General features: G+C 43.0%; 1 protein-coding gene across 18 annotated transcripts in view; it reads right to left on the reverse strand.

The window, feature by feature from the left end:
• ptprsa (protein tyrosine phosphatase receptor type Sa) overlaps positions 1-22,866 on the reverse strand; it is a 227,817-nt gene that overhangs the window by 122,931 nt on the left and 82,020 nt on the right. For all 18 annotated transcript variants that reach the window (XM_034583994.1, XM_034583991.1, XM_034583988.1 and 15 more), the window contains one exon: positions 6,128-6,361. In XM_034583994.1, coding sequence (XP_034439885.1) covers positions 6,128-6,224 — 97 coding nt within the window. In that variant the 5' untranslated portion in view covers positions 6,225-6,361. The remainder of the gene's footprint in view (positions 1-6,127; positions 6,362-22,866) is intronic.

The raw sequence follows: 22,866 nt of genomic DNA on the forward strand, positions 1-22,866 counted from the left end.
AGCGATTCATTTCTAATACCAGGAAATAAAAGGACGACTCTTCATTGGGATTTTTTTTTTCTCACTTGTCTGAGGTAAACAAAGATTTCAAGGCTCGGATGAAAAGTAAAAATAAGTTGTTTTTATGCAAACCCTTCCCTGTTGCATCATGCACTGCACCATGTTGTGTCGACTGCCCTTAAAACAAACTCGTAGGGCTCAGGCTTTGCAGTCCATGAGGGACTTGTGGCAGGATGTGGGAACCCAGTATAAAATGAGTTCTGGAGTGTTAGTACCCAGAGGTGAAAAACTTTGCCCAGCCACACTGCTGTCACAGAGAAGCTGTACTTCTAACAGAGTAGCACACTTGTAATATGGACAAATTGGTCCCATTGAAACCATTGTTGAAGGCTAAGGGGGGGGGGGGGAGCAAAGGATACTAAATATCTTTCAGCCCACTGGAAATAAAGGACTCCATTCCTCAGAGAGATTGGAAGGAAATTAAGCTCGAGTGTGTGATTTCAAAATGGCCAAAGAACAATTTTCTGTCATTTAGAGATTCACTCGAGGCACCTGACACTTGTTGGCTCTTTAAATGAAGAGGACACCTCCGATTGCCGAAGGTGTTTTAGGTCTGATCAAAACAGAGGGCAAGAGAGTAGAGGAAACAGAAGAGACAATAAAAAGTGAAAGCATTTAAATCCACGTAAAAACCAAGCAGAAGTGAAAAAGTTTCTGAAACAAAGTCTGAAAAATTAGCGGAGCAACACATTCGAAGATCTAAACTTTCTTATCGAAGCACTGGAGCGGAGACATCATACGTTTTAAAGCCACCTTGATGGTGTGCTGAATTTAGCAGCAATTTTCATGCCTTTCAATCACTTGTATTGTTCTGTCAAACTGAGTTCATATAACATCACATAAACTACTGAAGCATGTTACTGAAGAGACAATGAGAAAGAGAGATGATGGCAAAAAGCGGCTGCCAGCTTGAACGATCTAGATCAATATAGTGCTGACTGAAACCGTGCATTCAGAGGTGCATTTAAAAGAGATAAATAATTTTCTTCTGATGCTGCTGCTGCCACAATATTTTATCCTTCTGAACGAATTCAGTGGCATCTGCTGTGTGTAGGTAATCAGCCATATGGGCGAGAGCAGCACTGTTGATTAGTTGTTTCCTCTCTCAGCGGAGTAAATCACTTCAATAGGGCGGATACATGTCAACAATGCTCACACGTCTTGTATCATAAATATTGGTGTATTTCCAGGGAGCCAGCACTGTGCACCTGGAGCTCACACACCTAAAAAATGCAACAAGTTCCCACATGGTTTGAGTTCTGGCTAAAGGACACTTAAGAGGAAAGATGAAATGTGCACCACTAAAACAAATAGTTGTAAAGTAACAAAAGTACATTTACTCATGCAATGTACTGAAGTGCAGTTTTGAGGTACTTGTACTTACTCACTTAAATGCTGCTTTATACTTCCCCTCCATTATATTTCAGGGGGAAACTTACTTTCTACTTCACTATAATATATAAATATTTGACAGCTTTAGTCACTAATAACCTTTAAGATTTTGCACAATGGATTACAAGGTTTTAAAATACAAGACGTTCTCTGATTAAACCAGTGTCTCCGACCTTTTTCCCCTAAACTGTTCACAATGTTTCATTTCAATAAATGTTCAACTGTTTATTTATCTTGGCAAAAAGTAAAGATTAGAGATAATTTTCAAATATTCAATATTTTTTCTTTGTTCTCTCAGTAATAATCTGTCTTCCCTCAGATGTATCTGGTGTCCCTGTATTTAAAACTGTAAATAATGAAAACTAGCTCCAGTGGGACTAAACCAATACTTTTACCTGAATACTTTAACAACATTTTGCTGCTAATAATCATGTGCTTTTACTTATAATGCTGTATTTGTACTTTTACTTGAGTAAAGAATTATGCCGGTAAGTGTGCAGCTTTGAGGATTCCACTTAAAAATACAGACGTGCCTCCAGGAAACTTCAGGCCCAGATTCGTGACTTTAACACGATTAAAAGTTTACTTGTTTTCTACCTATTTGAGAGAGAAAAAACAGTGAACAGAGCAAAGCACGGGGCTGAGCGTGCAACAGCAGGGTTTTCATAAAATTAAATTTGACAGAAACTAACTTGACAGTGTTGGCTTGAATATAATTTGAAAGGGAGGCGAGTGAGGGAGAATGAAAGACAAAGGAGCGACGCAGAGAAACAAGGAGGGAAGACAGACGCAGATAAAGGTAACATGAACAAAAAAATAACAGCTTCACTAAGGGGGTTCGTTTTTTTTTTTTTCAATTGGCAGCTTCAAAGGAATATGAATAATTGAACACTCTCACCTCATCACTATGAGTTCTGGGCAATTACTATTAAAAGGGCTTTGCCAGGAGTGGTACTGTTTGAGGACTTTAAAAGGAAAGCAGGAGTAGAATTGAGGAGGTGAAGGGACAGAAGAAATGATGATGTATATTATACTGTCGCCTCATCCACAGACCCAAACAGCGAGTTTATATATAACAAAAAATTGAAAAGTTTCTCTTCAGTGAGGAAAATATAAACTTCAGCCTATTCAAAGATGAGGCAGTAACAAATAATTACTGAACAATGGGACGGTATTTTTTTTTTTACGACGTGATAAATACTGTGTCTTCTTACAACATTGACAACTCCCAACAGAACACAATTTGTCATAATGAGACGTGTTAATACCAGAGCTGCTGAAGCCGAGGTTCACTCAAGTTAGCCTGGGCCCCCTTAAGAGTCCGATGATGTTTGCTGTGTGGTTGTTTTTGTTGTAGGAAATGGTGAAAACCCTGGCAACCCACTCACTCCACGGTTCATGAATAATAATAAAAATATTTTATTACAAAAGGGGATTCATGTATCAGTAATTTCCCACTGTTTCAATATTCACTGAGAAATGTGAAATTAAACACATTTAAAATGTTGAGTTTTCGTTCAGTTCTTTTAAACCAGTTCTGTTCATTTAAATGGTTTATATGCTTTGACGCTTTTTCCCCCTTTAAACATGACTGAAAAGCACCTTTAGCTTCAAATTGTGCATAAATTCTATAAATACTTGACTTGGTTTCCACTTTTAAAAGCATTGCAAATATTTTGGGGCAATAAAAACAGCACTTTCAGGCTTTAAGCACAGCGCCACAACACCGCCATCTTTTTCTTTGTCTGTGCTACAACACATATTGTGGATCTACAACTTGCTCATCAATATGCTATAACCGTCTATGACAAACCTCATGTGACGCTCCACACATGAGAATAATTCAGCCTCACACACATGTGTGTATGTGCACCTGCACACAAATTTTATGCAAACATGCTGACAAACAGGGGCATACACAGACATGCAAACAGGGAGCCATGCAGGCATTATTGAGGTTGGGGTGGTGGGATTTATTGAGCCATCTTTCTTTCTCTTTTGATTAAAAATGTCTCCTTCTCACTGTGATTTATGAGTGTGAATGGAAAGGGATGAAGGGCAGAGAGAGTGAGTGAGAGAGTGAGAGAGGGAGGGATGTGAGTGGAAGGGGTGACATCATGCTTTCAGCTGGGCATTTCTGCAAAAAAGAAAAAGTGGCATCCACTGTGTGTGGGTGTCTGCATGAGAGAGAGAGGGAGAGAGAGAGAGAGAGAGAGAGAGAGAGAGAGAGAGAGAGAGAGAGAGAGAGAGTGTTGATACAAGGTGGGGGGTGGTGTCTTGGCCCCCGCCCCACACCCCTCCTCACCCCTCCTATCCTCCCCGTCCAGCAGGTGGGAGTGAATATAATTGGACAACTGAACCACTCGGCTGTGTGCGCGTGTGCACGTGCGTGTGCGCGTGTGTGTAAAACACAATCAGAGACGGCTAGAAGGTGAGTGTGTGTGAGTGTGTGCATATAGTTCCACAAATAGTGGTGAGGCAACTGCATCACTGTGTGGCCCCAAAAAGAGACGAGAAAAAGAAAAGAGTAATAGTTTGTGTGTGACTGTGTGTGTGGTCAGGAGGGGTGGGGGGTGGGGGGTAAGGAAAAAACAAAATTATATAAAATAAAAAAACATGTGAATATGAGCATAGACGCGGTGAGAGAGCTCGACAAAAACGGTGTTCATATCCACAGGCAGGGCAGACAAAGAGTGGTAGAAGCTGACAGATGGGGAGAGAACCCCGCTGTTAGTGTATTGTACTGTATGGTTGTGTGTGTGTGTGTGTGAGAGAGAGAGAGAGAGAGAGAGAGAGAGAGAGAGAGAGAGAGAGAGAGAGAGAGAGAGAGAGAGAGAGAGAGAGAGAGAGAGGGAGAGAAAGCTAATCTCTATCAAAGATGAATGTCTTTAAACCAGGGTGAGCAAACACAGACGGTGAATAAATTCAAGCGCAGGAGTAAAACTTAACATAGTGGGTGAGTTAAGTGAAGACGAGGACATGTCTTAATACGCAACAAGTTAAGAGGAGCAACTTCTTCACCTTTGCTTTCCCTTCACTTAGAAATGAGCGTATAGGCAAAAGACAGAAAGAGAACAAAGACGTCTGTTTGACACGTCGGAGCGCAATTTTAGATGTTTTCAGTCGGCTGAGCTGAAAGACACTTAAATTATGCTTCCAGACACTCAAACCGCCGTGCAATCAAAAGTAGACGGCTCTGTTGCAACATGAGGAAAATCAAGTCCTCTTCACGTTATCGCGAACCTCTGAGGATACAGGAGAAACACGAGGGAGGAGGGGGAAACAGAACAAGGTGAAACGAGGCGAAAAATGTGATTTATCTCTCGCATTAAGTAAAATAGAAAGGAAAATGAAGCGCAACTCAACATAAACCAAAATATCTCAGTTGTGGCAGATAGACTCTGGAACAAAAGGGCATGAAATATCTGATTGGAAGTTGATATTTCAAATGTAATTTTACAGCTATTTCTATTCTCGGACTCAAAATTTAGATCACATCTTCTTGGTTAAATGTCATTTAATTATATTTTTGCAAAACAGTTTATTTACGCCTAAAAAAAAGCTAATTTCTGCTTGTGTTTTTCTAATATATTTGCACATAAAGTGTAAATAACTTTAGCACAAAGCCTGTAGCTTGTTATTTAAGTCCTATATGAAGAAGCTTGACCAAGAACTAGTTATTTGTTGATTTTATCCAACCAGAGACGGAGAGGTGGGGTTCAACGAGATATATCCAATCAGAATGAGACACTGTTATAGTTCTGCCTTTCCAAAGATAATGTGTGTGCAGTGTCGGATCAGCGAACAGATGTGCAAACAAACCAGCATGAACTTGGCACCGACACACGATGATTCACAGACTTGCACCTTCCCCACTTCATACGTACAGTATAAAATCCTTTAACTCACACACACACACACACACACACACACACACACACACACACACACACACACACACACACACACACACACACACACACACACACACACACACACACACACACACACACACACACACACAAACACACACACACACACATAAACACACACACAAACGCAGGATTCACAAACAAAGAAACCCATGGGGGAGCCTCCCCACCTCGCCATCACTCTCGTTCTACTTCTCTGCCGAGCCTCCTCTTTGTTTTGTCTCCCTAATTCTGCTCTAAGCCCATCTTAACGGGGAAATGGTGCAGAACAAATCCTAAGCAGGAGTTGACAGGGTGGGATAAGAGACTACTGACGTCCCTCTGTTGCTAACATGGGAAGTTCTTGAGTAAGATTTATACAGACAAACATTGTGAATGAAACGTTAAATATTTTCAGATGTCCTTGATTTTTAAAAATTGTCTGGGGAAGGGCCGAAAAGTAACATGTTCAATCTGTGGTACGACTGATCAAGCGTCTGCAGCTACATGTTCTTGTCTCCTTGAGTTCACGCATTGTAAGATAAATGCCTTACAGCAAAAACTGGCTCTCAACATTGTGGTGTCATTGTCACATCTGAGGCAGAAACTGAGTTTACACGTCCATTTTCCACATCTGCAACAGTTGCCTGTTTGCAACCGGTGTAACTGATATGAATGATGCCCCCCCTCAAAGGGCACTGCAGCATGGGAACCCTGAGAGGTCATCAGTGATGTGTACAGCGAGTTCATGTATTGATACTTACATAAGGCGTGGGCGCTGGTGAGCAGCAGTGATAGCAGCAGAGTGGTGACAGGCAGCAGGAGTGGCAGGGAGAGGCGAGGGGCACCATCGGTGGCCATCTTGGCTCCAGTAGGAGAGGGGGGGTTGGGGGGGGCAGGGAGGGGTGGGAATGGGACTGATCCTTGACCTGGCCGGAGAGCCGAGGCCCCAACTGCGCGGGGAAGGTCGGGGTCTTCACGCAGGACGGCTTGGCACTCTGCGAAAAGACAGAGGGGGAAAAAAAACATGAATCTCTTTGTCGCCAAATTAAAAATTATATATCGACAACATGATTCTGTGATTCAACAAAACCCAAATTCACTTTCATAGTTGCACGGATCTTTGTTGCACTGTACTTTCAGAACCAGAGAAACTAAAATGATCCCCGTCAGAAATGTATTTGTTTCAATAGCTTGAAACAGTTAAAGGGAGAGAAGAATTCAAAAAAATGACTATGGAAAAAAGTACGTTAATAGAAAATGTTTAAATGTGCAAAACATTAAAAAGTTACGAGCAAGGTAGAAACACTTATTGTAAAATAACTGTAAAGTGCAATGGTAAAATGAAGGAAAATGCAATGTGGGTCGACAGTAAGGTTTCAGCAGTTTAACAGCATAATGTAGATTAGCAGAAAAGGGAAGAATGTTATTTCTGGATGGCCACATGAAGGAAGGACCCAGTCTGGTGCTGATTGAATCATTTAATCTGTGGCTGAACATGCTTCTCTGTCAAACCAGCACTGTAGAGAGGGAGGGATAGTCTGTCCATGATGGAGAGTTTTACAAATATCCTCTTTTTTCCGCAACTACACAGAGAGGCTCCAACTCCACCCGCAGGACTGAGCCGGAGTTCTGAATCATTTTTCTTTTAGCCTGTTGGTGTCAGGCGCCCTCAACATGGCACTCCACAGACCCATAAAACATCAGCAGCGTGGTGTCACAGATGTAGGAGAACCAGAGCCTCTACAGGAGAAAGAGCCAACCCTGGCCCTTCCTGTAGAGAGCTGCAGAGATCCTGGTCCATTCCACATACACATGTGTTCTCCTGGACCATCTCCACCACCTCTCCCCTGAAGAGGAGTCAACACTGGTGATGGGATCCTGTATCTCCCTGTCGCCATGTCTCTGTGAAGCAAATAACACTACAATCAGGGAAGTTCCTCTGATTCCTCACTAAGTGCCATTAGTTCTTCCAGCGATCTCACTGATAGAAGAGAGATTCCTGAATCCCTCTCTGTTGTCTGGACCCAGCTCACTTCATTCCTCTGTGCGTCCTCCTCCTCATTTCTCCGTTGTTGCCTTGCCAGCCTGCTTCTGTTAAATCAGCTGGACCCTGATGTAAATAATGCAACTGTGGAGTTGCAGCACAATGGCAGCTCAGCTGAATGACAGCATTCAAACGGGTGTGGGTAAAAAAAGAACACTTTACTGGCAAGTTCAGTGAAGGTTCAGCTTAAATAAGTTACGGGTAACAATCTAAAAAGTATGACAAAAAAAGAGCGGATGAATTTGAGAAAATAAGATGAGCAACTTCAACGGGCTGTAAACGTGGTCGGTGCATGTGCAAATAATATGTTTAATAATAAAACTATTGACAGGGCATCAAAATACCCCTTTATCAAAAGTTAACATGCATATTCTGTGAATTTTAACATATCAATTTGATTGTTGCAACAGGAAATGCCCAAATAAAATTGAACTCGAACTCAAAGGCCGACTTACATCAGAGTTACAAGCTGGTGGTTCTGGCCACATCGACACAACAGGTGATTCATACGAGGCCTTTCTACTTTTTTTCACAACCCTTCATTGCTCCTGACACATAAATGGATGGAAGGAAATAGGGTGTCGATGAAACCACATGAGGCAAAGTGTCACACACCCAAACCCTGTGACCTCTCTCCGTCTCTCCACCAGCATCTTTTCACATCTCTTAATTAGCAGGGGAGACGCTGTGCTCTTTCTTTTTTCTCCCTAATCGCCCGATCTTGTCGTTATTTGCTTATCTCATTGCCTTGTAATTACACACAAGCGCCCAATGATATTCAATCTGCCGTCTCTTTGTTTTAGTCGAATTGCCATTAATCCGCCGAGCTACGAAGGACTGGATGCGCCTCCCACCACGCACACGCACACACACACACACACACACACACACACACACACACACACACACACACACACACACACTTGGTTCAGCAGAATCATCACCAAGTGGTTAAACATACTCATTAATTAAAAATAGAATCAAGAGACAGAGAAAAGGGGGGAACTGAGAGAGATCCATGACATTAATGCAATAAATGAATTCTTATTTTTTCCTAATGCATGAAATTCAGCTGACACCCGTATACAGAGCATCTGCAGTGAGATGAGTGGGCAGGTAATGTTTTTTACCTTTGTAATATTTAGCATTTTGTAATATTATTGTGTGCTATTTATATATTGTGTCTTTTATTTTACTATCTTAAAACTGGATGCAGGCACAACAACACATTTCACTGCTAATTGTACAATGTATAATTTTGTACGTGACAAATAAAGCTTATCTTCTCTTCAGGTGAGCTTTGGAATGTGCAGGGTCGGACTTAAGGAGACCACAGCGGAAAGCAAAACTCTTGAATCTCAGGGGACTCAGATCACAGGACCCGGGTTCGAACCCCTGTGTCAGCAAGCGTCAACTCTGCTGTAGTGTCCTTGTGCAAGACACTAAACGGCTCAGCTGAGAAGTGAGGGTGACTCTCCACAAGTGAGATTAATTACCTGCTCACCGGGTGGTTAGCAGTTGGTACAGTGTGCAGACAGCGTGCAGTTTATCGTGTCTGCCCTACAGCATCTTGTCTTTTGGGTAACCTAGAGGTGAAAGATAATATTGTGTCAGCACCGCTTTAAGTGTTGATCCATGAAACGGCCTCGTTCAAACGGTCCCTGGATGCTTCATAATATCCTCACCTGCTTACCCGCTGCAAGTTGCTTTTGACAAGGCTGTCAGTGGCTGTAATGTGAACCGAATGTACTTCCGAAGTGACAGACAGCTGGAATCATCATTCGGATGCAATCAGGATCAGACGCACGTGGGCTAAGACAAAGCGACGGACAACTTTAAAAGGTCAACTATACCCGTGGTACAGACAGATGTAGCCACTATTTCCACATAAAACTATCTCAATTACTTAATTACTTATGAAATATCTTTTAGATTACATCATGTTCTCAGTTATCTCATTCATATTTTAGTAGGAGTAGAAACAGGCCACTGACTTTGATCTAAACCAGCTTGAATCACGTTAATTCAATGTAATGAAATATGAGTAAAATCAGCGAACTCAAAAAATTTGTGATTTTCTGAGCGATGTCGAGAGGCTAAATTGACAGAAGAGTTGAAAGGTTAATATGCAGCGGTTTTAAAGGGTACATTTGTGACTGTGGCAGAAAAACCACCGCTAATTGCAGTGTAACCAAGCACCTTAGACAGCAGGCATATACAAGCACCCCACCCTTCACAGCTACTGGCTCTGCTACTGGCTACATGAAAAACACGGCAGAACGAATCCTTAAAATAAAACCATAAATGCACACTGCAAAATTCTATATGTGACACAAATGCACATTTAACCATGTAAGGCTACTGGTCTCCATACACTTTTTTTGATATGAATTTCAAACTGAAAGAAATTGAAGAGCATGTGACACGAGCACTTGAAAACACAAAGGAAGAGATCAACAGAGAGTCTTTTGTGGCAACATCATGCCAAAAAAAAGCGTGGGTGTCTTTCAGGGGCTCAGTTCATCTTTCAACACAATACTGACCAATATGTGTCCTTGCCTGTTTTTCTCTTTTTTTCTTGGCCTGCGGGGCAGGTGATGTCACCAAGGAGAGGTGAAGGAAATACAGAAACATGAATAGACAGAATAGGGCGGTATCAAATTGTCTAGGGGACTTATGAACGATGCCCCTATTGTTCCGACTGTAAACATTGTTGTAGGTAGAGGGAATCTTGCCATGCCTGTGGGGAATTACTCCATCTATGCTCACAAGATGTCTAGGTTTTGATTTATGGCCCTCCCTTTGGGGCATGGCATTCTGTCTCCACCTCTAGTTACGATACAAACTTCACAACACAATTACAACAGCTATTGTTGTTGAACGGCTTCGCCAAACATCACCTGGGGCCATGTGTGGGCTCCAGTTTAACCAGAAAGTGTCAACACAGCTCAGTGCTGCCTTTTTGCTCTAAACTGTAGATATAAGACGATGAATAACAGATGGAGTTTACATAAAAATAAACATTTCTGCCTACACATGATCTACAACCTACTCATCCCGATGGATTTAGAAAGCTAAAACCTCATCTTAGTAACATTTGAACCTGAACAGTGAATGCAGATCCAAAGAGAGCTGCCAACGTGTTGCTAAAGCAGTCCTTGGCTCAACAGTAAGGCATGACATGGGAAGAGCAGCATGTTTCTCCTGCTGTTAGCACCTCCATGGGAAAACCTGCTAACACTTGCTAAAAGCATTCCTCACTTCCCTATATGGGCAGTCTTTCGTATTCCGACAATGCTAGCACAGAGGCCAATCGATTGATAAACCCTCACCACTACTTCAGCAGCGCTAACAGTATGAGCAGTGACCGAGAGGAAGCTGCTAATGGTTTCCTCTTGCAGATTTAAGTGTGAGAATAGGATGAGGGCGACAAATTGCTAATTTCAAAGGGAAATCAAGCTTTGGTTACACTTTGGGTACTAGTCATAAACACTCATACCTCAATAACATTACAATGCATTCTTTGTGTTGGAATCTTAAACCCCCTAAAAAGACCCCCTGCTGAGTCAAATTCTATTCTATTCAAACTCTATATAGAGTTACTCTATATAACTCTTTATTCCCACTGGTCAACAATAACTATTATCCAAAGCTAGCACTTTTTCTTCCTGTGCAAACGGAACATCTCTGGTTCCACCATTTTCCACTGAGTGGTGGCAGTCACTGGCTATCAGGGACTCCCACTTTGACATGGTCAAGCTTTAAATTCAGCTCGTTCCCCCATGCAATATTGATACTAATGCATTTTAATAGTGAAACTGAGGAAGGAAGCGAAGGGAAGAAGAGAGGGAATTTCCATCATAAGCATAAAATGAGAACAAGAATAGATAAGAGTGTGAGGACACACACACACACACACACACACACACACACACACACACACACACACACACACACACACACACACACTCCATATGAAGAAAAAATTAAAAGGAAGAAGTGATTGAAGATACAGGTAATAGGATTTCATGATACGAGACCAATGACATCAAATGACCAAACTATGTCCATCCCCTCATACACACTGTACTTTTACATTTGTTCCGAAACACACAGTAAATATGTGAAGTTGTGTTCGTGAGCAGAAACAACAACTCATGACCCGAGGGGCCACATTAATAATCCCTTTTATGAGGTGAACAGCAAGAGCACTTCACGCACAGTTGAAAGGACTTCAATTTGGTAGAGCTTGATGATTCAAAACCGATTGTTTGATGTCTATGACTTCAAAAAGAATATTTTCTGTGTTCGTGCAGACCCAAAGAAAAGTTGGACTTTCCTACGGGGGTGTGATTTTTGTGCATTGTTTGGTTTTAGTCTTTTCTCTGGTTAGAGTGGGTGCCTCAGCAACATCTAATTTTTGGGCTCCAGGACTCCGACAAGCCCTGTTTACAGACATGTTGTTGAGTCTCCTGGGACGGGTTCTGCCTCTCCACCCTGTTTGGAACACTGGGATGGTTGTGGCAAACTGTCTGAGGAAAAGCCCACAGTCGCTGAAATAGATTTCCACTTCCCAAGAAAATTCCCAGCACATTCACAGGATACAAACCAAAAAAATCTCTTAAACTACAACACAATTTCATACTTCTACTGTTACTGCTACTTGGCCAAATCACAATAATAATAAATTAGTGTTTAATATTTACAGCCACACAAGGCTTGCTTTAAATCTGGCTGACTTTGCTTCATCTTCTAGGACTTCAGCAGCTTATGTCGATCCGAGACTAGTCAAGGACAACTATTATTGTTCTGTAAAGAGAAATGGGGGAAACGAAATGAGCCATGGCCTGTGCAGGTTAATTTTCTTAAAACTGGGACATAATTTGCAACAGACTCCCCTAATTGAAAAGTGTTCTAGTTCAATGCCCATAACAAAAGCCTGACAGAGGTTGTTTAATAACTCTAATATATCACTAATGCCACTTATGTGGGGGTCACTTTGGCAAATTTGCATCATTAAGAATCAAATAAGTTGGTAATTACTTGAGGGAAGTTGGGTTTAAGAGGATGGCACAACTGTTTCAAGAAGAAAAATGAAAATATTGTAATTGTGTCCATTTTGATCAACCCATGGAAAAAATATATATTATGTTGCAGACCACAGTTAAATGTATTTTCACATGTTGATGAACATCGAACTTTAAATAAGGGGCTTGAAGCAGTTTGTATCAAAAGGAGAACTGAATGAAAAAAAAGGATGTGTGTAGCATGTTACGAATTGTTGTTTTGGTTAAATAGAAATTGCATACATATAGATAGCTGCTACTTGTAGCCACATATTACAGCAAATATACAGTAGAGCCTCAGTGTTCTGACCGACCTTTGCACAAACTGCAGTCATTGTCTGGTTGCTGTGTATATGTATTTTTCTATGTGCCTGTTTCAGGGGAGCAAGATACGCTCCAGTTCCTACAACTCTTCGACAAACAGAAACACACTGAAACATTAATGTCGAGCAGGAGATGGATCTGACAATGGAGCGTTCCCTGAGAAATGATGTGGTCACAAGAGGAGACTAATTTAATTGTCTTGAAAATATTGTGTATATTTGACGACATGTTTGTACGACATGAAATCAGACTTTCTCATAAACTCTTGACTCAAAAGAAGAAGGAATGAGTCAATTGTTTATTTTTCTGTTGAACAATGATGGAAAAACACTAATGTCCCAGCCAGCACTGTCTTTCTCACGGCCGTCTCTAAACTCTGCTATCTGCTGTTTATGTTCAGCCTTCAGCTGCAGTCTCTCCCTCTGCAGTCTTTCATCTTAAATGAAGTTTTTATGTGTCAGCCCCGAGTTACAGGCTTTTACCTCAATCAGTTTACTGCCTTTCATTGATTCATACCCTACAGAAGACCGACAACACAAAGATGTAAGATCCAGGTCCGTTTATTCTATTGGTGCGTGTGTGCCTGTGTGTGTGTGTGTGTCACATGATTTTGTGTTATGACTAAGATTGTACTGTATGTGTCACTGTTTGTGCTTGTATCTTAGTGCCTCTGTGAACAATATTGTGTTTGTGTGCACATTTTTATTAGTAGTCATTTATACATGTGTGAGACGTGTGTGCATATATTCATGTGCAGAAACAATATGTGCATGTATTATTTTATATTTGTAGTTGTTGTTTGTATTTGCATATATGTTTTACTTATGTGTGCACATGGTTTTATATTGCTCTGTTTCTTTGGACTTTTATGTGTGCATTTGGTATGTGAGTGTGTAAGAAGTCATTTAAGTGTCTCTATAATTTATTTGTTTTTGTGCCTGAGCGCAAGTTTGTGTGTGTGTGTGTGTGTGTGTGTGTGTGTGTGTGTGTGTGTGTGTGTGTGTGTATGCATGCATGCGTGAGGAGCAGAGGTATATCCAGACACACATGCACACGCCTGAACCTCAGCTATAGCTATAAAAGTAGTCTACAGCAACCATCTGTTTTTCACCATGCTGAAATCCTAACGGTATTGATTCCATGTGTCATTGGTAAGGTTTGCCTCCCCCTCTCTCCCTCTCTCTCCCTCTCTCTCCCTCTCTCTCCGTCTCTCCCTCTCTCCCTGCAAATTTCTCAGCTTTCTACGATGAATAAATAGAAAAACTCAAAGTACCCTGTCCTGTGATAAGGGAAAGCTATGTAAATGGTAAGACATAGAGGTGAATAAAGAGGAAGATGGATGTGTGTGTGTGTGTGTGTGTGTGTGTGTGTGTGTGTGTGTGTGTGTGTGTGTGTGTGTGTGTGTGTGTGTGTGCGTGCGTGCGTGTGTGTGCGGGCGTGCACAGGCTGAGCGAGTGACGGTGTGTTTAGCTTCTAAATATATCCACCTGATCAGTCTAGTTGTCCTTCAAATCCTCCCATCTCTGTGTTCGTTTTTCTCCATCTAACCTCTCTGCCTGCTCTCCCTCATTTCCTCCCCCTCCCTCCCTCCCTTCAACTCATGCATACTAAACTATGCTTGCATTGCAGATGTTTGGTGGGGAATCACATGCATTTGCATGGAACTGCAGGACTATTATGTAAATGCTCCAGTGTGTCTCCACATCCCTGCTCTCCTCGCTCGTTGCCATCGGTTCCTTCCTGAGAGATCGGTGTCAAAGGAATTTGAAACAAGGCGCACCTGTCATTAACCACCATGTGGAGGGAATCCTCAGTGAAAGCTGAAGAGCTCACGTGAGGCTAATGTGTTCAAGATAGTTTCAGTGACATTAGCTTTGACTTACATTAAAAGCAACAGTAGAATAACCTTCACACTCATCATGCAACAGGTAGTAAGATGTGCAGAGATCAGACAACACATATTTCTGTGACCGTGCATGTTTGAACATTAAGTTGAAAGGGTTCAATTACTCCATTATTAAACATATTTAAAATGCTGAAGGTTTAAGTAGCTGTGCGTAACAGATGGAGGCAAGGTTTTTCAGAGACACCAATGTTTTCAATTATGGTAAAATCAGAGTGGCCATGTGACTCACATGCCTTTGGACTTGAAATGTATTCAAGGCCACTGTGCAGCCCTGAAAACAACCTTGACTGATATTTAGATCGTCATGCTTACAACTCCAGAGCATAAATGTGAAATATACTGTATTGTCTATAAGGCAATGCATGAGCACCCTTTTTTGCCTCAAGTGAAAGCTGTTTGCACAGGTAGGGAGAACTGAGCTGCCATGGCGTCATTAGGACTGCACACTGCCTTAGCCTCCTCTCCTTGGAGTAGGTTTCCCATGAGTCTCCGCCCTCAACTGTTCCCAACCTCCAGAAATGGGGCTCGACACCACTGAGACACCTTGTGTCAGCCATCTGCTCCCCCCTGGGATCACCACAGCCCTTCTCTGAATCTTATTGAGCTCCAAGTTTGCTTTAAAATGAGATTTCTTTGCTCCGAAGCACTGTTGAAAATCACCTGAAGTTTTTTTCTTTTAATTTAGAAGTTGCTAACTTCTCTTGTGAAATGAGAGTTGACTTCAAAGTACAGCAGTTTGTGGCTTACTCATAAACTCCTGAATCACCTCGAGACTTTGCTTTCAAAATTGATAAAGCTCAGAGTCATCGGTGTTCTGTGATTTGTCTGATCGGTGTTAAGGCAGCTTTCACAGCTTGTTGGACAGAAAAAAACGAGACTGTTGTGTCAAACTAATTTCAAAAAGAAATTGATGTTTACAAAAGATTCGAGACCAAATTATCTGGAGCCCACTGAATCTTCAACCTTTTGTTTTTCTGCAGGTGTTGCCCTGAGTGTGATCGGTGGGAAATGGGTTTACTCTAAACATTATGAGGCTGCACTGTCCTTCCAATGAAACACTCAGGGCTGTGAGGCTTTTAGCTGAAATCCACCTCGGTTGAGGTTGAGTGCACAGAAGCAAGCGCCAGGGTCGTGCAGTGGGGGCGAACAGATTGGCAGCTGGGATGCTTGGGCGGCAAGCTGACCTCCTAAATGTGGACTTTATTGCACAGCCATTTTGTTTACCAGTGAGGGGTGACACACTATCTGTCTCCTGTGTAACCTCGCCACACTGTGACGCCACAAGTTGTCAGACGAAATCCACACAAACCGCACGCACAGAGAGAGGAACAGTTATTTTTATTTTCTGCCTCTCTTGGCCTGTTGCGCCGGCTGACAACAATCATACAGGCCAAAGGTTACAGGTGGCGCTGTCTGTGCTGGCCATCACCTTGGCTAGGTGGAGTCTGGGAAGGGAGGGTGCTGTTACTTATTATATATGAGAGAGACATTTAATTACTGGACACAGTACAGGTCACAGTTGGGAGCCCGGGAGGGAGTGGGGCAAAGTGGGGGGTGTGAGACAGTCCTTGACAACAAAGGGGCAGTTGGTTAAGGAAGTGGAGTGTATGTGAGTGTGTGGGCGAGGGAGACTGCTGTGTAGAACGAGGTAGAGGAGGGGTTGCATTGGTGACATCAGTGTTTGGCTCTCCGCCGATAGAGCCAGACAAACATCCCACTGCCTGGCCAGAGGCTTGAACGCCCTTTAAAAATTGCCACATGAGGGAAGAGGGGGGGGGGGAGAGAAGTTTTTGAAGGGCGGCTGGGACAGCTGGGAAAGAACGCTTCATATTCATTCTGGAAATGGGATGCGGCTGGTGGGGAATGAGATTATTCTAAGTGATCGAAGAGGAGGCGGAGGAAGGAAAGACTGGCAGACCGGGGTGCTTAGAAAACGTCTCCAAAACTCCTCTGTGTAATTGGCAGAGCTTACCATGTAACATTTGCTGTGTGGTTTGAGAAATTTCATTTCCAAAACGAGATGCATAACATTTGGAAAGCTGTGACACCTCCACAACAAGACGACTGAAACTGGACCCAACTTTGGCAGTTTGCTTTAAAAGTTGAAATTTCATTTGTCATTTTAATCAGTGCCTGTTCTAAACCTGCACGTATGTAATTGGCTGTTTGGCCTGTGGTGATGGCGGGTTGCAGCTTTCTTTCTGAAACCGTACAAGTGACTTGCAGTAATTGAGCCAAGGCAAATAAAGTGTGGCGGCTGGACTCAAAACCCTGAAGCTGCACCAGCACGGAGCTCAACCCTCTAAATCTGTATTTTAGAATCATTCATTTATTCATTTTAACAGGGCCCTCAGCTAATGGCCATTTGCAATAAATGAGGTCCATTTTGTGGCTTTTCAAACTCAGGTTTCAAAATACTAGTCTCACCTGCTTTGACGGTGATCATTCAGTTAAATATAACACAAGGCCGCAGCCATTGCCGAAGAAGAGCTGCTTTTTCAAGGTTCAAATCTCTTTTCTCGTCTTTTGTCCTAGCAGCTTTTTGATTAATCCTGTACATCTCCAGATAGAGAAGTGCGGGGGGGGGGGGGGGGGGGGGGGTTGGGGTCATACAATCTTGCGTATTCACACACAAAGGCACAAAGACCCACTGATGTGAGACACACACTCGCACACGTGGGGCAGACTCTATTGGCTCTGTTCCTACGAAGCCTGCTTTTCATCAAGGGTGGTCATCTTTTTCAGCCTCTTTTTTTTTTTTCAGGGAATTAATTGAAAATAGAGGTAATCTTGGTACTTTGCTCCTGAAACTGGGCCAAAGCCCATCAGCAGACAAAGTGGTATTTAGAAGCCTCACTTCAGTAGCCGGAGTTTTTAAGACTGAACTTTTCTCCATAAGGGATTAGGGAAGGAGCACTTTAATTTGAACACCTTTGTGCTATCATCTGATTATTGAATAAAAGAGGAGTGAGCAGGACAATTACTCCAGGAGAAATTTTAAATTCCCACCATCATTAAACCAACAGTTACTTTAGCAGACACCCACCAGACACCAAATTGGACATCACTCAACCTTAAACAGGTACTCCCACCGCTGCCACTACGGATTAAGCTGCTTTCGTGTAATATTTTAGTTAGTACGTCTCTGCACTTACGTTCAAAATGATATTGAATTGCTGCATTTTCTTTTCACTTGATTAAAGTAATTAAGCAGCATCTGATTACATGGTTCAGTGTACAAGAAAGAAGACAAACATACGAACATAGCAATTAAGAGTTGTGCGACTCCATGTGCAGCAGGCTGTGGTTACAGCCTGTTTGGGCTGGAGGTTAGGGGAGTGCCTGAACCCCTGTCAATCACACAGCATTGTAAAGAGCAGAGACAGATGGCACCGTTGAACCGCACTCCGTCTTTCTGCCTGTCAGTCCACACATCACAGTTCCATGCACCACCGGCACCAACGCTAACCCCGAAAGCCTGGGAAAGACAACTGTTCTTTACAGCCACTTTAAAAAGCTATGAGGAACAGACAGCAGCAAGTGTGACACTTTCAACACAGAAGCGAAACCCCTGCTTTCCAGTGTGATCTGACGCAGGAAACAAAACAATGTAGAAGGAAGAAAGAGGAACACTGATAGAACACTAGGATGGCACTCTGCCTCTGTCAAGGCCCAACAATCCCCTTAAATTCAATCAAGCCATAACAAAGTGAACACACATAGAGGTCACTACCAGAGATGTGCTTGATTTCTTTCATCAATATCCATGAATTATTCCCTGGGAAATCTGGGAAAATGTAAAAAAAATGCCCTATTTCACTGTTAATGAAAGTTCGACAAACATTTCATTCGTGAAAATTTGTTGAGTAGTTTTTGCTTAATCATATTGACAAAAGACCTACTTTGCGGAGGTCAAAACTATTCAAGATAGAAGCAGAAATGGCTGAAACACAACCCTATAAGCTAAAGAATATGTGCAACACATTTAATGGGGGAAATGCGACTTTTGTATCTGGCACACAAAGACAAATTATAATCCTAATCTAATCCTAATCTGTCTGCGATAATTAAGTTTCATGGTGACGGCAAATCTTTATCGGGAAAAACAGAAAAATCAGGTCACCATGGACAGTGGCATCATCACAATGTAGCTTTACATGTGACAGCATTTCAGATTTCAAATTAATCGTTAATTGAAGTGAAATTAAATTACAGACCAACACAAAGAACAGACAGTCAGACAATTTGAGCCACTGTTTTGTTGGAAGTTCCGCGCTGAACAATTTCCCGCAAAAGTCCCCCCTCACTGTTTTCAGATAACCATCGGACCAGCGTGAAAAGCCCCGTGTCCTTTGGCTGAACACTCAAGCCGCCCCATGTGACCTCTTGAGCGTTTAGCCAGCGGTGGGGAGATGCTGTACATGGGGGGGGGGGGGGGGGGGGGGGGGGGGGGGGGCTGTCCAGTGGGAGGTAATAATGTGGCATGATCCATATTAATGCATCCCTCCGCAATAAATTATTGAAACACAGAGCCAGTGTTAACCGTTTGCCTGCCTTTCCTCCCACTCGCTGGAATAAAGAGTTTGTTTGTGTGGCAGACAGAGGGGTATTGTGGACACCGGTCGGGGGGGGGGGGGCGGGCACATGGGTGAAGGCCAGGAGAAAGGCGGTGATGATAACTCAGTGGAGTCTCCATTAAATCCGCGCACACACACTTTTATTTTTGTTAAAAAAGGAGGTGCTTACAGTGGCCGCACATGTGTGGCTTCTCAATGTCTCTCTCACACACACACACACACACACACTCGCTTCAGTGTGTGTGCAAAGTCAGCAATTACTTCTTTTTGAGCGCCCCCCCCTCCTCCCAGTGACCCTTTCACTAGGACCAACAACCCACCACCACCGTCCTGTTAAACCCCACACGTACCCTAACACCTTTTTTTTGTGCTGTTGACTTGAGAATGAATTTCAGAAGGGCCCGGGCAGGGATGGGAGGTGAGGGGGGGGGGGGGGGTGGAGGTGGAGTGGTGTCTGCTGGGGTCAAAGGTGGGAGGTCGGACAGCTGGTAAACCTCTTTAAATCCTCTTTTTTTCTTTTCTACACCACACATTCCTTCACAGCAGGGCACCGCCAGCTCCCCGGCCTGATTTAACACCACTGCTCGTACACCTTATATGTGTGTGGATGAGTCAGACACTTACTATGGCACGCATATAAAATGTCAGATTTTTAAGGGAGCCAAACAGAAAAGCAAATTTATTCTGCGGTATTAAAAACAGCAGTCGCGATGGGGTGGGTGGTATCGGGTTTGTTTGTTTCCCTGCCTGCAGTACCCACGCTGATTTTTAAATGGTAGTGGAGTGGGTGGGGGGGCTTTTAAGTCCTGCAACTTTTTTTTCCCGCTTTGTGTTTGTCATTTTACAGCTTTGAACTGCCACACTGTGTGTTGTTGTGCTGTGAGTCACGCTGCACGGAGCGAGAGGGTGAAAAATATGAAATCTCATAATAAGAGAATAAGGCACGAGTGATAGGAGACCACACCCCTGTTCCTTCACACACAATCACACACACTCAGACACCAGGACAAACCACAGCCACTGCGGATGAGTCTGATCAACGGACGAGGCTGACAGGCGGATGACTAAGCCATAGACCTAATGGAGACAGATGAATGTATCATACTGGCCGCAGCCAAGGCTACTGAGCCAGTGTCAGTCCCAGTGACCTGAGGAACAATTTATGCTCTGAGGGGGAGGGAGAGGCAGACGGACCATGGGAAAGGGAAGTCTTCATAGAGCCAGTCTGCTTCATGCAGCAGAATAGGCTTCAAGCACTTAGCTCAAGAGCACTTTGGCGGCAACAGCAATTCCTCCTGCCACTGAATCCAGTCAGTTTCAGTGATTTACATTGTACCAACCAGAAGGAAACAACATAAGCTCGTCCCAACTGCTCTGCATTGGATGGAAAAAGCTCTACACCATGTTTGACTGTTGTAATCCAGTCATGGATTACCATGGTTTTGTTTTTATAACGTATTCCAGATCCAGGCCCAAGCCTGGTCTCAGTCTCAAGTCAAGTCTTGAGACAGATATCTTTGGACTGGTCTCACTTGTAGTTTTTTATTTGGACTTCTTCCCTTGCTTTTTGGCCACTGGTGCCACCCATTGTGTTCTCAGGATTTTTTTGGGGCAATATCTTCCCATTCTCCTCTTTTGATTCTCCCTCTGGGAGCTATCGGGAGGTAGTAACTCGAAACTGTGGGAGATGCCGAGCCGCAGCATGTTCCCCAAGAGAAGACACAAAATTGTTTCTTGTATTGTTTTGTCATTTATGAGCCCATCTAGAGGCCATTTTCTGTGGTGCCAAGAAATCATCAACATAACTGGTTGAGTATCCTCCTTTATGGCCATTTCATAGCAAATGTCTACAAATTCAGTCTGACAGGAGGCAACAAGCTCATCTGGATTTGGGGGAGGCAGAAAATAACTTGTTTGAGATCAGGACTATGTCAACACATTTCAATTTACAGTTTGCCCACTGAGATAGAATATACGTTGGTCAATTTCTAAAGTGGTCCTAGTTGAATCATACTTCAATGATTAAAATGACCAAGACCTCGGGTGGGCTCTTGTCTCCCTAGCTATTGCTATTTTATTTCAGTTTTTTCTATTGTAAGTTTTATTTCGTTCTTCATTGAATTGATCAGTTAGACCTAGAAAGTTTTTATCTACTCAGTCTTTAGAAACATGCTTGTGATGAACTCCTTTGTAGATGAATGACGATGAACTTGTTTAACACATCCTCCGATTCCCAAATCAAGGTAGGAACACGGCAAAAATCAGAAGGGATGGAAATTTCAAGCAAAAACACCATTTAACATTCACTGGGAGCTACTTAACATAATTATGATTTATACATTTGGAAATCATGATCCATCCCTAGAAATTTGTAGATGCAATGCTGTGCAAGAGATGGAATGAAAGCATGCACCCTCTTGGCTTCTGAAGTAGCTACATGATGAAAGCACGGAGTGACAAGTCGCTGCTTGAGGCTTGTCGATACCACAAAGTCAAAACACCAGGGAGGCAAATGTAAGAACAGAGTGGAGAAATATTAAAGGGTTTCAACGACACATACACCACAGTGATTATTCATGGGAATATAGAGACAGAGTGCACAAATTGAAGGAGTGTAAAAAAAGATGGCTTCCAAGCCCGGCTGCTCATCTTCTTGGCAATAGGCAGAGTGTTGGCTTCCATTCAAGCAAGAGGCCAGTTATTTTCCCCTCGCTTTTTATGTTTCTTTTTGTTTTGCTTATTCACCATAAGAGTTGTGTACAACTCGTCCGCTTTCTCGCTTTGCTTATTTGGATCACCCTCACTCGCCGCTTTTTATTGGATTGAATTGCGGCGGCAGGTTTTTCCAAAGCCTTCGGGCCTTGAAATGCATGCAGGCTGGAATCCAAAGCCCCTAATCACAGCTAAGGGAATAGGCTGACTGGAGAGTCACGACTCGTAGCGAGGGAGGAATCGAAGGTAGAGAGGAGAGGTGAGAATGAAGAGAGGCAGAGTGAGAGAAGGAGGAAAGTGGTCATCATCGGAAACGACACGTTTTTAGGTTCTCAGCCAGTTTGAGAGCAGCTAACCAGTGATACTATAGCTCTTGATTATACGTAAATAGGGCCTGATTGAGGGTCTTGTCTGACGGAACGTGTTAAGGAGTGTTTTGTCTCATGGCTCGTCTACATGAATGCACACGTGTGAGCATGACTGTCCATGTCTCTGCGTTACAAGTCTACAGGAATATGAATGTGTGAGGTAATGAGCCAGTGTGTTTGTGTGTACACGTAAACCGCACACGTGTCTGTGATATGTGTGTGTGTGTGTGTGTTTGTGGCCGGCCACTCCGGTACACTTCAAGCTGTTCAGCTGTCGTCAAGCTCGCTCAGCAAGAAGGAGGCTACTCCATCTGGTCAACCCACCCCTCCTCTGTCTTCTCTGGAGACTTGGTGTGTGAGAGTGTGCACGAGTATGGCTTCTAATATCACGTGCACTAATGTGAATGGCCACACACGAGCAAATATGAGTATATTCTCTGGCTTATGCAATGAGTCTAAGTACATACTACCCATTCACTTATCCCTTGTATGTCTGCACACAC

The sequence above is a fragment of the Hippoglossus hippoglossus genome, chromosome 4 (assembly GCF_009819705.1).
Source record: "Hippoglossus hippoglossus isolate fHipHip1 chromosome 4, fHipHip1.pri, whole genome shotgun sequence".
NCBI classification, from domain to species: Eukaryota; Metazoa; Chordata; class Actinopteri; order Pleuronectiformes; family Pleuronectidae; genus Hippoglossus; species Hippoglossus hippoglossus.